Here is a 14,247-nt window from a genome sequence, read left to right as displayed (position 1 = left end):
CCAAAGAGAAAGGAAAGGTCTAATATATCTACCACCATCACTTTCTTAGTGGCTTACCTGAGTCAAAGTCAGGGCTGAAGCCTTTCACTTCCAAGTTTGTCCACACTGGCTTGTAAAGCTGATGTATTAAAAAAATGTTCTTGAGTGATCACATCATGTTTCTGTGCCTTTCAAATGGCTTCTCACAGTTAAGTTGAGTTCTGCTCAGATATTTCCCCTGAGTTCAGAATCACCTTTATTTGGACAGGTTTATGCACACAAACAAGGACTCTGACTCCAGTTCACTTTGCTCTCTTCATGCCGTATAAGAAATGTTTATTCAATAGGCAGTTGTTGCGTGTTATTTTTATTTAAGGTAAAAGAGAGTTTCAGTCGCAGTCCAGGTTTTCACTCATTTATTGCCTGAAGCAGTTCAAAAATAATTCATGTACATGGATCTCCTTCCAGTTAGAAACCCACAGTCTGCTGTGAGCAATTTCAGGACAGTTAGTCCTTTCTCATGTCACACTCTAATCACTCTTTCACACAGTTTGCATGGTTTCACTAAGAACACTCACAATCATGCTCTCATACAGTTTACAATAACACTATAAGTTGCAATAGCACTGATGTCAATGAGAAAATCACTTTTTTTCCCTTTAACCCAGACATCTCGTAAGGTTAACCTCCCTTTTATGAGCCACGGCAAATATTTCACATTAGAAAAATCATCAGGGAATGATCCGTGGACTCGACTACAGACAAAGGGCAAAGGACTCGTGATCACCGGTTTCAACTGTGACACGCAGAAGGTCGGGTGAATCCTAAGGGAAGCAGGCAACTTCAGCCTGACCGCTGAGGGGCTGATCTTCACTTACAAGGTTTTAAATAATCAGGCCCCATCTTATCTTAATGACCTTGTAGTACCATATCACTCCATTAGAGCACTTCGCTCTCACACTGCAGGCTTACTTGTTGTTCCTAGAGTATTTAACAGTACAATGGGAGGCAGACCCTTCAGTTTTCAGGCCCCTCTTCTGTGGAACCAGCTTCCACTTTGGATTTGGTTTAGTGTATATATACACTAACAGTAACAAATTTATAGCAAACATGTTCTACAGTGTTGTATTCTGGGTGCTACTGAGAGCAGACTTTATATTTCCTCCTTCTAATATTAAACAACAGGGGAACAGAAGAAGACCAAACCGGCAGGGTCACCAAAGATGGCGGCCAAGCCAGTGGGAGCACAGAAGAAGAAAAAAGATGAGCCAGACAGACAACAGAAGAAGAATGTGGGAACAAAAAGGAAGCGAGGGCAGGCACCCACACGCCAACCAAGAGAAGACGTCAGGATGTTCAATATTCATGATCTTACTATTAATTTTAAAAAGAGTTACTGTAGTTAGATGTAGTACTTGTATTAAAACGTCAAAGCTTCTATTTGTTTGGCTTATTAGAGATTTAACTGAAAACCACATCAGGTGGTTCACTGTGATACTAAAATACCCCCAGTTAGTCTTTTGTATTCATTGTACTAGATAAATCAGGATGAATGTACTGTAGAAGTGAAAAGGAGTTTAGAGATATTAGTAATGCATGGAATTAATTTTCCATGGTAAACTACTTAGATAGGTAGTTATTTGAAGTCATAATAAATATTGTTCGTGCACAGAAACAATATTTGAAACATTTTCTTTATTCTGCATTGAGAGCAAACATTGACAGAGGCATAGCTTACACACTTACAGTGTGCTGATGCAAAGGTTTGTGTAAGAAAACAATATTTGAAACATTTTCTTTATTCTGCATTGAGAGCAAACACTGACAGAGGCATAGCTTGCACACTTACAGTGTGCTGACGCAAAGCTTTGTGTAAGATTTAACTTTTTTCCCCCTGGAGAATCCTCCTGATCCAGTGAAGGTGTTTTGAGATATCTGTATAGACATTGGGGACGTCCGGATAGTTACAATTTCCCAGCTCGGTTCCAGGAAGCCGTTTGTTGAAAGAAACAATACCGACAGCCATTCCCTTGCAGACCAGAGGGCCACCAGAATCACCCTGTAAGGAGGAAGTATGTATTTTGTTCATATGATACTTAATGCAGGCTGCTCATATATTCCTCAACAACAGAGCAGTTAGCAAGATTTTAAAAGGGAAGGACAGAAAAGGTACCTGACAGAATCCTTTTGTTGTGTTGTATCCACCTGCACAGATAATATTGGGAGGAAGACCACCCCATCTTTCCCTGCAGACTTGTGGGCTGATGACCGACACACGCACCACTCTCAGGTCATCAACACTTCTACCGTAAGTGTTTATCTTACCCCATCCAGCCACTCGACACTTCTCAATTTCATTTAATGTCATTTCACGGAAGGGAAGTCGAATGAATTTAATTGTTTTGCTTGGTCGGACAGGTGTAGACAGCTAGAGGCACAGAATTAAAGAGTAAAGATTAAGAATACGTGAAAACCATGTAACTGCAATACAGAACATCTATCATTTATCTTTTTTTTTAAGTAAGCACTTTTTACCTCAACTAGAAATGTGTTTTTCAATCAGCATATTGTAAATGCAAACACTCAAAGATATAAAACTTCCAGTGTGGTGTGAGAAAACAAAAATAATAAACCTTACTTTTAAAAGCATGATGTCGTATCCACGGCCAACATTCCGATAACATGGGTGTTTGTATTTCTCTGCAATCCGTATCACGAGCTTATCAGCACTCCTCAGATGGTGGTTACCAAGGACTACGTATGTAGGATACCTGAATAAAATATAATTCTGAGATCATCAGCAGATTTTCTGAAGTTACATAAACAACATGATGAATAAAATATGGATACATTTCTTTATAGTTAAATTCAGTTTTACTTCAAGATCTTAGCATAAGTTTTACAAAAATTCTTATGGTTTCAGTTTGTAAAGGAAGAACTGTAACTTAAATTATGACCATTGCATTATACAGTAGTAAATATATATACATGTATTTATATATATATTTATGTAGGACATTGGGACATTTTGGGAAAAAAAATGGTCTAATTAGAAATTTCCCTCGAGCAAAGATTACTTACAGGTCACAGTGTGCAGCAGTCATTACAAAGTTCTCAGACACGAGAAATCCTCCACAAATATGGTAGCCTCTGTAATCCTGCACTGATGCCATATACAGCATTTTGTTGTCTGGGGCTATTTTCCCATTTATAATTTCACTTCCCAGGGCTAATAGCATTAGGAGAAAAGAAAATGAAAATAAAAACATAAATATTCCACATGCAGGCTGGAGAAGAGTATTCATGGTGCAACTTACCATTTTGCCCGAGGAATGTCAGCGCATGAATCACCGCAAATTGTTGCAGAGCAAACATCTCGCTGGTAAAATGCTCGATCTGTTAACTTGAGACCGACGGGTCAGTCCTTTTAAGCAGTTTGTACTGACTAATATCTGACTTTTAACGACTTCCTGTGAGTAATGTGGTTTTGAAAATTTTCACAGCAAATACTTCACTACTCCTATCTATCACCATCTGTTATATGCGCACCCATTTCTCATTAACAGTATTGAATTTCAAACAAAGTACTGCTAAATGTTCTGCTTACTCTCTTTCTTTTTCTATGGGTGGACAAGATGCTTTAGCTTGGAACTAGAAAAACCAAAATCAAACTGAAGGGCTCAAATAGATACTTGAAGATTTTCACATTTGTTTTTTGTTTTAACAAGAGTCATGTTGTCATGCTGCAATCTTGGAGAAAGAGTAAATTAGATGCTTTCCAGATGGTAGTGCAAGATGAATAAAAACTCCACTGGCTGAAATGTACCACCATTTCTTGTAATGTAATGTAATAATGTAATGTGTTAGTCCCCATAGGGAAATAGTTCCTCTGCATTTAACCCATTCACCCAGTGAAGCAGTGGGCAGCCACCAATGCAGCGCCCGGGGAGCAGTGTGTAGGGACGGTCCCTTGCTCAGGGGTACCTCAGGGTAGCCGTTCAGTGGAGTTGAACCCCCGACCTTCCGATCATGGGGCCACCACTCTACCTACTGAGCTATCCCTGTCTACATCCATTCTTATGGATGGATGTAGACACTCATTATTTTACCTCCTTCCTGACTTCCTCTGTCTATATTGGATTCATGATTCAGACCTGTTGCCACTGATATCTGTGACATTTGATCCTTTCATGGACTGACTAATCTTCTCTCAGCTTATTGAAATGACTATAAATAGAAATAAGTAAATTTGGATCTTAGGTTATTACAAATATGCAGAAAAAGGCTTGGGTTCCAGATTGTGTTCAGTTACAAATGCTGAAATGACCATCTCTTTCTTATTTGTGTGCGTATTTTCTTTCTAAAACCAGGTTTGTGTTTGTTTAGAGGTCCACCCATTTGGTGGTTGTGGGCAGTGTTTTCCGGTTTTTATGTTTCATGTTAGAAAAAAAATCAACCCAATTTCAGCATGGTTAAGCATGGTGCAGTTTAATATTTAAAACTGGTGTTCGTTATGGCCAAACTGTTGTTTGCCAGTGGTGCAACGGATCAAAAGTCTCACGGTTCGGATCGGATCACGTTTTTTCATCACGGATCAAATCAATTTTTGGATCAGCAGAAAAAAAAAGAAGACAAAAATTTAACTTGCCATTTACTTATTTAAGTATTTTTTGCCTATTAAAATCATTCAACTCAAGACTCATTCCACGCAATTATATAAAAACAAATTAAGTAATATAGAGCAGTGCAGGGCTTTCTATCTACCACTCCGCTGTGATATAATGAGCGGTCACGGTCACGTAGCTTTCCGTTGTCCTGGAGGTCCACCCATTTGTAGTTAGGGCAACAGAAGATGCCTCAGCCATAACTTTAAACTTTTCCTGTTCATACATGCTTGGAGCAATCTTGTCACTAAGGTGGACGCGCAACGGGATGTCATAGCGTGGCTCAAGCACCTTCATCATAGTTTAAACTAGTGCTGTCAGCGTAAATCTCGTTAAAATGACGTTAATGCCATAACCAGAATCAGAATCAGAATCTGCTGCCCCCAGAGGGCAGCAGATCAAAAAGTCTGTGTCCAGGGTGTGAGGGGTCTGTGATGATTTTCCCTGCCCGTTTCCTGGTTCTTGAGAGGTACAGATCCTGGATGGAGGGCAGGGGGGCGCCGATGATCCTTTCTGCTGCCCGTACAGTCCGCTGCAGTCTGCTCCTGTCCTGTTTTGTGGCTGCTCCATACCAGACTGTGATGGAGGAGCACAGGACAGACTCAATGACCGCAGTGTAGAACTGGATCAGCAGCTCCTGTGGAAGACTGTACTTCCCCAGTTGTCTCAGGAAGTACATCCTCTGCTGGGTCTTTTTCAGGATGGAGTTGATGTTGGTCTCCCACTTCAGGTCCTGGGAGATGGTTGTACCCAGGAACTTGAAGGTCTTCACAGTTGACACAGGGCTGTCTGATATGGTGAGGGGGAGCAGAGTTGAGGGATGTCTCCTGAAGTCCACTGTCATCTCTACAGTCTTAAGAGTGTTCAGCTCCAGATTGTGCTGACTGCACCAGAGTACCAGCCGCTCAACTTCCTGCCGGTATGCAGACTCATCACCATCTTGAATGAGGCCAATGACAGTGGTGTCATCTGCAAACTTTAGGAGTTTGACAGCCGAGTTCTTGGAGGTGCAGTCGTTAGTGTAGAGGGAGAACAGTAGTGGTGAGAGGACACATCCTTGAGGGGCACCAATACTGAGGGACCGGGTTTCAGAGGTGATCTCCCCCAGCCTCACTTGTTGCTTTCTGTCTGTCAGGAAGCTGGTGATCCACTGACAGGTAGCTGGTGACACGCTGAGCTGGGAGAGTTTGGAGGAAAGAAGTTCAGGCACAATGGTGTTAAAAGCCGAACTAAAGTCCACATACAGGACCCTGGCATAAGTTCCCGGGCGGTCAAGGTGTTGCAGGATGTAATGCAGCCCCATGTTCACTGCATCATCCACCGACCTGTTTGCCCGGTAGACAAACTGCAGAGGGTCCAGCTGGTGGCCTGTAATGTCTTTCAGATGGGCTAACACCAGTCGTTCGAAGGATTTCATGACCACAGACGTCAAGGCGACAGGTCTGTAGTCATTCAGTCCTGTGATGGTGGGTTTCTTGGGAACAGGGATGATGGTGGAGCGTTTGAAGCAGGAGGGAACTTCACACCTCCAGGGATCTGTTGAAGATGCGAGTAAAGATGGGAGCCAGCTGTTCAGAACAGGTTTTGAGACGCCGTCTGGTCCGGGGGCTTTCCTGGGCTTCTGTTTCTGGAATAGTCGGCTCACATCCTGAGTGTGTATTCTGAGTTTCAGGGAGGAGGAAAGGGGGGTGAGAGGTGTGGTGGAGGTCGTTGAGTCTGGATTGGAGAGGGTGGTGGTGGTCGTTGAGTCTGGATTGGGAAGGGTGGGGGTGGTCGTTGAGTCTTGATTGGGGAGGGCGGTGGTGGTCGTTAGGTCTGGATTGGGGAGGGTGAGGGTGGTCGTTGAGGCTGGATTGGGGAGGGTGAAGGGGGGAGAGGTGGAAGGTGTGTTGGGGGTCAATGTCTGAAGCAATGTCCCTGGGGAGGGGAGGGTGGGGCGTGGGAGTCTGTCCGTCTCAAACCTGCAATAGAAAGTGTTTAACTCGTTGGCCAGGTCTTTGTTTGCTTCAATAGTGGGTGGGGGGCGTCTGTAGCTGGTGATTTCCTGCAGGCCCCTCCACACTGATGCAGGATTGTTGGCTGAGAGCCGTTCTTCCAGCTTCTGGGAGTAGATCCTTTTAGCTGCTTTGATCTCCTTGGTCAGTGTGTTCCTGGCTTGCTTGTAGAGGGCCCTGTCACCACTTCTGTAGGCGTCCTCCTTGGCCTTACGAAGATGTTGGAGTTTAGGAGTGAACCATGGTTTATTGTTGTTGTATGTGCAAAAGGTCTTTGTTGGCACACACACACGTCTTCACAGAAACTGATGTATGATGTCACAGTGTCCGTGAGCTCGTCTAGGTTCTCAGATGCAGCTTCAAAAACAGTCCAATCAGTGGAGTCAAAACAGTCCTGCAGTTCCTGCTTTGCTGCGTTAGTCCACTTCTTCACAGTTTTGACTACAGGCTTGGCACGTTTGAGTTTTTGCCTATAAACTGGAATAAGATGGACCATGCAGTGATCAGAATGTCCCAAAGCTGCCCAGGGCACAGAGCGATAGGCATCTTTTAGAGTGGTGTAGCAGTGATCCAGTATGATGTTGTCCCTGGTGGGGCAGTCTATATGCTGTCTGTATTTAGGGAGTTCGTAGTTTAGGTTTGCTCTGTTAAAATCCCCAAGAATAATTGTAAAGGAATCCGGGAATTTCCTCTCCAGGGTAGTAATCTGGTCAGCCAGCTCGCACAGTGCATTGTTCGCGTTGGCCTGTGGAGGGATGTAAACTCCGACCAGCATGAAGGAAGAAAACTCCCGCGGTGAATAAAAAGGTTTACAGTTGATGAAAAAACTTTCCAAGTGTGGGCTGCAGTGTTTCTGTAACACTGTGACATCAGTACACCAACCTTCATTAATGTAGAAGCAGACTCCACCTGCATTAACGCAGCTGCACGGCATCAATGAGTCAACTAACGCGTTGTCTAGTTTAAACCCCTTGTTTTGCACAACAGAATACGGCCTCCCGTCTGCAGCTAAACACCCCAATAGCTTTTGCAATAGCTTTAGCCCAGTCGGATAGGGCAGCAAAAGGCTGCTTAAACACCGCAAACTCCTCTGCTCCTCCAGTGCTGGCCATAACTATCGCTGGACAAACTGACCACGCGCACCATACACATACTTTTTTCTTCTTTTTCGAATCTTCGGATCACTTGCGTGCCGAACCGTGGAGTGGGATCGGTTCGGATTACGGATCAACCGTGATCCGTTGCACCACTATTGTTTGCACAGAAGTCCAATAACAAAACAGCACTCGGGTTCAGATCCGAGAGGCCGTTCCTCCCAATCTCGCCCTTCCAGGTCTCACTGTCTTTGCCCACGTGAGCATTGAAGTCTCCCAGCAGAACAACACAGTTCCCTTGGGGGAGCACCCTCCAGTGTCCTACCCAGGGACTCCAAGAAGACTGGGTACTCTGAACTGCCGCTCGGCACATAAGCACAGACGACTGTCAGGACCCATTCCCTGACCCGAAGGCGAAGGGAACCAACCCTCTCGTCCACTGGGAGAAACCCCAACATACCAGCAGCAATTTTGGCACAAAAGTGGCACACAGTGAAAGTGGTGAAAAAAGGGCGAGAGGGAAAACACTTGACCTCTGAATTAAATCAACCTAATAAACTAACGCAAGCTTCATATATGGGCTCTAAGTACCTGTAACTAAATACTCACTGAGACTGGCAAAAACTACAAGACAAAACTCCTGCGAGGGATGCTGAGAAAGTAAACAAAGCTATGAAGCACTCGACTGGGCTAGAACAATCTCCACAATAATAGTCAAGCATGAACACAAGAATCACACCGCGTGTGCGGCAGCAGAGTCCAAAGGGAAAAAGTCTCTTTAGCTGGCTGGGGAAAATAGCCTGAGCACGACACTAGGTATTGTGCGGAGCAGGCACACAAGGTAGAGGGTTACAGGGTTACACTCTCAAAGTCATTGTCTGGGTAGAAGGCGAGGCTTTGGGGAAAATAGAGGTCCGGGTGAGGCTAAACCAGTGCGCATACAGTTCGCCTCCTTGCCCACCACACTGTGAAGTGCTGGGCAGGGAGGCAGGCAGTCGAGTAGCGCTGAGTACAGAAAACAAACCAGTGACAGGAAGTAGAGTGGTTAATGACAGCGAGACTCAAAACCCGCTGAAAAGGTGGGTTAGCTGACGTTCCGGCGATGAATGTTTGAGAACGCTGATCTTAAGAGCCTGCCAGCTGATTACACACAGGTGCCACAAACGAGGGGGGTGTTGTGACTGCCCAGTGATGGATTACTAGCACACAGGAAAACCCAGCACTCACCTGGACCATGACAAGTACATAAGATATAAATAAAAGAAAAAGTAAAATAATTAATTAAATAATTTCATTACAAGCGAATACTAAGTCTCACTGAGATTAAAAGCCAAAGAATAAAAGTGGGTTTTAAAACGCAATTTGAAAGTGGACAGTGAAGGGGCCTCTCTAACGTTCAAGGGCAAATTATTCCACAATTTAGGAGCCACGATAGAGATGGCCCTGTCCCCTCTGAGCTTCCTGCTGGATCTCAGTACCTCCATAGCTTGCCCACTCCAGCTCCTATGACCAAATACAAACATTGGGGAAGAGAGTTAGCTCAACCCACCACAACTTCCAAGCTAGCAAGAATTATCTATTCATGCTAGCGTTCACGTTTCCTAGAACACATATGTGGCACACACGTACTACACATTTAAAGCATCTAACAAAAAACAGGCATAATGATGACAATAATTGAACTAAAATTGCAATCAGAAACATCAGGGTGGCTAAATATGAATTATATGTGTGTTTTACAGTGTTGGAAAGAAATGACACCAACCTCTCCCACAGGGGAATTGTAGAAAAGGGGAGAGGCAAAAGGGGTACACTGTATTTATAGGGTTGCACCAACGAAGAAGAACAATGAGGAGGGGCGCTAACTGATAATGAACATAACTACAGGTTTGGAGGTCCTAAAAGCAGGTATAAAAGGAACAGTTTGGGGGTTTAGAACACATTTTGTGTAATTATAACAAGATGTGATTTATGACCCTGTTACACTGTGAGGATTCCATCAGGGCAGATGCAGGATGGCGGACCATCTCATAGATTTTCGTACTGCCCCAGTTGAGGCACAGTTGATCGGCTGCTCCGATCACACACTTCAGGGGGTCTATTTACAATCCCTAAATGACGTTTTGAAGATCAACTCGCTTCATGCGACAAGCCATCATCGTTTGAGGAGTTTGCCTCGCTCAAAAAACAAAAACAAAAGAAGTGATTCAGTCCCAGAGCTGATGCAGTTATCCCTGGAAGACAGAGAGCGCTTCTATTGTGGACAGCTTGAACATTTAATTTCTTCAGCTTCCGGTCTCTCAGTTGGTAGGACAAGATACCCACTCGTTCCAAGCCCTAGTCGATTCTTGGGCTGAGCAAAATCTAATAGATTCTGGCCTTGCACAACAGTTGAATCTTCCGCTATGCTAGCTCAATCCACCACCATTCTCGCCAAGGCATTAAATGATCGCATCCTTGCTCATATCACGCACCAAACTGAACCCCTCAAACTAGTTACATTGGGAAATAACAAAGAAACACTAGCGATTTTTACACACCAGTCCCCTAGTACCCGTCTCATTTTAGGATTTCTTTGGTTAAAAGTATAAAATGCCCATCTAGATTGGGCGGGGCAAAGGGTGTCGAGCTGGAGCCTTTTTTGTCATGCAAATTGCCTTGTATTGGCGTGTCCCCCAGAGCCAGTCAAATCTACTAGCACCAGTGAATCCGTCACAGATCTCTCTCTTATATGCACAGAGGTATTCATTAAAGACACCTTACCACCCCACCCCATGAACATGGCGAGCGCTTCTCAGGTCAGCCAGCTGCCAGCGCCAGTATGCCAACCAGCACCGCTCAGCCAAACCCACGTATGCTCCTGAACAAAAGGTATGGCTGGCTTCCAGGGATATTCCCATATTGCCCAGAACTGAGTCCCGTAAGCCGTCGCCTCAGTACATTGAGCAATTCGAGGTGGACACAATTATCAATTGAACTTAATTGAATTCAGTTTCATTTAATTTCATTTATACAGTGCCAAATCACAACAACAGTCGCCTCAAGGCGCTTTATATTGTAAGGTAGACCCTACAGTAATACATACAGAGAAAAACTCAATCAGATGATTCCCTATGAGCAAGCAAGCAAGCATGAAGGAAAAACTCTGTTTTAACAGGAAGAAACCTCCGGCAGAACCAGGCTCAAGGAGGGGTGGGGCCATCTGCTGCGGCCGGTTGGGGTGAGAGAAGGAAGACAGGACATGCTATGGAAGAGAGACAGAGATTAAAAGCAGGCACGATTCAATGCAGAGAGGTCTATTAACACATAGTTAGTGAGAACGGTAACTGAAAAAGAAATATTCAGTGCATCATGGGAATCCCCCAACAGCCTACATGTATTGCAGCATAACTAAGGGAGGATTCACCTAATCCAGCCCTAACTATATCCTTTAGCAAAAAGGAAAGTTTGAAGCCTAATCTTAAAAGTAGAGATAGTGTCTGTCTCCTGAATCCAAAGTGGAAGCTGGTTCCACAGAAGAGGGGCCTGAAAACTAAAGTATTCACCTGACCTTCTGCGTGTCACAGTTTAAACCGGTGATCACGAGTCCTTTGCCCTTTGTCTGTTGTCGAGTCCACAGATCATTCCCTCCAACTACCTACAGTTATTCACCATTCGATCACTGGTCTCGTCTGCTGCCTTCTCAGCAACATCTCTGGTATGGATTCTACACTCACACTCACCTACCTGCCTCCTTGCTTCACCACATTCTTTCTGGACTGGATCATTCTCATACTTGCCCAGACCTCCACGATCTTGCCTCGCCCTCTCGCATACCTCCACCTAAAATAATATAAGATAACTTTATTGTCACTGCACAGTCATACATAGTACAATAGTACAATGAAATTGGAAAACTGTCCCACGTTGGCACTACGTACAACACAACACGACAAGACACAATAACTTAACTTAAGTAATAACAAGAAGAATAAGTGTATGTTTATTGCACACTGTTATTATTAAACATTATTATCATTATTGCACCTTTTTATAAATATAAATATGATTAATGTTATTGTTGTTACCCCCCCCCAAAAAGTCACACGGTTTTTTAGGGTTTTTGCAAAGATGCATTGTGGACACACCTGATGAAAAACTGACAGGAAACCACTGTGCTAAACAAAGACACCATGAAAAGCTGATGTAACCATCACAGGTTTCAAGATTATCGCCTTCATCATCCTGGCTGCAAAAAAAACAGACCTGATGAGGAGATCTCGAGCTGACAGTCAAACTGTTTGCTCGATTTGTCGAGCAAGTCATTGGCCAATGAGCTTAACACTGATAATCCTCCTTTCTTACACATTGTATGACAAAGTTTTATGAAATAAACTTCATGATTTATTTAATGTGACCAGAGATGGGCAGTAACGCGTTACTTGTAATCTGATTACTTTTTTCAAGTAACGAGTAAAGTAAGGGATTACTATTGCAAAATCGGTAATTAGATTACCGTTACTTTCCCGTAGGAACGCTGCGTTACTGCGTTACTAAAACCGTGATTTTTTTTGCGAGAATGTCTCATGACAGTGACGTAAGCAAGTGCGACGTTGGTGACAGCAGCTGTGTGCAGATCAACAATGGATAATATATCGAGTGCGGGAGAGAGTATGAGCGTGCAGCGTTTAAAGTGTGGAAGTACTGACCTTACTTTGAGTTTGATTCCATAAAAAGTGACAAAAACATTAGCGTCCATCGTGCGTGGGAAGAAAACTTCTTTTTACAGCGAAAAAAACCCCTAAACTTCCGAGCAAGTACCGAGTTAAAAAAGAGACTTTTCCATTTGATTACATTTTGTATGATGGATTATGTAGAAAAAGTAGAATTGAGCTGAAAGATCTATCACTTTATCACCTCTTCAGGTTGTAAATCGTGTTTTTAAAAAGTAACTAAGTAACTAAGTAATTAATTACTTTTGAAAATAACTAATCAGTAAAGTAACGGGATTACTTTTGGGGGGGAGTAATCAGTAATTAATTACTGATTACTTTTTTCAAGTAACTTGACCAACACTGAATGTGACCACAAAAATGAGCCCATATCTTTTTCTTTAAATTTCAAGAATAACTGTCACCATAATGATTTCTAAAAAAAAAAAAAGAAAGAAAAAAAAAACCCCAACCCATTTCTTTTGAAATTTCAGCATTATCACCGTCACCATCAAAACTGTCACCATGGTTGCAAAAAACAAAACAAAAATAGTCATGATCAGGAGGTTTGGGTTTGACAGGGAAACTGCTTGCTAAATTTGCCAATTACAAGTCATTAAAGATTCAAGATTCAACACATTTATTGTCATGTGTACAAAGAAAAGTCAAAGGAGCTTGCAAAGAAAAGCGTCTGGACTTCTTTAAGTTACTTGAAGACGTTTCACCTCTCATCCGAGAAGCTTCTTCAGTTCTAAGGTCAAATGGTGGAGAGTCCCAGATATAAACCTAGTGGGAGTGACCCCCCACAGAGGGACAAAAGGACCCCCTGATGATCCTCTAATCGCCTGAGCCAAGGTGTGAAACTGGGTGTGGGTCCCAATCAGCCAGAGTTTCGGGTGAGTTCATTGTGAAACCTGGCCCCACCTTATCATGCGAATTCCTGAGGTCAGATGGCCCAGGATGTGAGTGGGCATTCAGGCGTCTGGGGAGGGAACTCAAAACTGGATTATAGATGGCAGAGAGTTGGTGTCGTAAACCACCGCCTCTGTTCAAAGATGGTCGCTCACAGTGGACATAGATGGCTTCTTTCACTCCTCTTTCAAACCATCTGTCCTCTCTGTCCAAAATGTGAACATTGGCATCCTCGTAAGAGTGACCTTTGACCTTAAGATGCAGATGGACTGCTGAGTCTTGTCCTGTGGAGGTGGCTCTTCTGTGTTGTGCCATGCGCTTGTGAAGTGGCTGTTTGGTCTCTCCAATGTAGAGGTCTGGGCATTCCTCGCTGCACTGTACAGCATACACCACATTGTTAAGTCTGTGTTTTGGCGTTTTGTCTTTCGGGTGAACCAGTTTTTGTCTGAGCGTGTTGCTGGGTCTGAAATGCACCGGGATGTCATGCTTGGAGACATCAGCCATAATAAAGGCTTGCTTTTCGTTTAAACTCAGTTTTGTCTCCTCCGTGTCCTCACTCACTCACTCACACACACGGTCTGCCCCAGCAAGCCGTGACAATTTCGTTTAAAAGCTATGTTTCGCTTACAGGCTGCGACAGATGTTTTTATACTCTCTGTGAGCTCAGAGGGCCAAATAAGAAATGGTTGTGAAATTAGTTATTGTTATAACCTCAGGATAAAAATACTCGGAAACTCAAGTGCCAGTTTTAGGACGTTTACTGACCACTTTTAGAAACAACCACAGCTAGTCGCACACATACAGGAAACTGTCCCACACATAACATTCCGGCAGGGAGAACCCTGAAAAACCACTGAAGGTTCCGGGGTGCAACGCCCCCAAACATACATTAACAACAACACTGTCTATAACA

General features: G+C 43.6%; 1 protein-coding gene and 1 pseudogene across 1 annotated transcript; both read right to left on the bottom strand.

Annotated features, from left to right (window-relative positions):
- Positions 1-1,734: 1,734 nt before the first annotated feature.
- On the bottom strand, positions 1,735-3,388 carry LOC147331564 (granzyme B-like). The gene is made up of 5 exons (XM_086294382.1): positions 3,297-3,388; positions 3,061-3,208; positions 2,618-2,750; positions 2,153-2,407; positions 1,735-2,038 (listed from the first exon to the last, which is right to left on the bottom strand). The coding sequence occupies exons 1-5, from the start codon at positions 3,352-3,354 to the stop codon at positions 1,859-1,861; spliced, it is 774 nt and encodes a 257-aa protein (XP_086150508.1). The 5' UTR covers positions 3,355-3,388; the 3' UTR covers positions 1,735-1,858.
- Positions 3,389-6,163: 2,775 nt separating this feature from the next.
- LOC147331563 (uncharacterized) lies at positions 6,164-7,571 on the bottom strand (annotated as a pseudogene).
- Between the last annotated feature and the right edge of the window lie 6,676 nt (positions 7,572-14,247).

The sequence above is a fragment of the Aulonocara sp. 'chitande type north' Nkhata Bay genome, linkage group LG5 (genome assembly GCF_057382095.1).
Source record: "Aulonocara sp. 'chitande type north' Nkhata Bay isolate Kocher_YH1m ecotype deep benthic linkage group LG5, A_spYH_male_GT1.1, whole genome shotgun sequence".
Lineage (NCBI taxonomy): Eukaryota > Metazoa > Chordata > Actinopteri > Cichliformes > Cichlidae > Aulonocara > Aulonocara sp. 'chitande type north' Nkhata Bay.
Note: the sequence above shows the minus strand (reverse complement) of the source record. Positions and strands in the feature narration are given on the sequence as shown.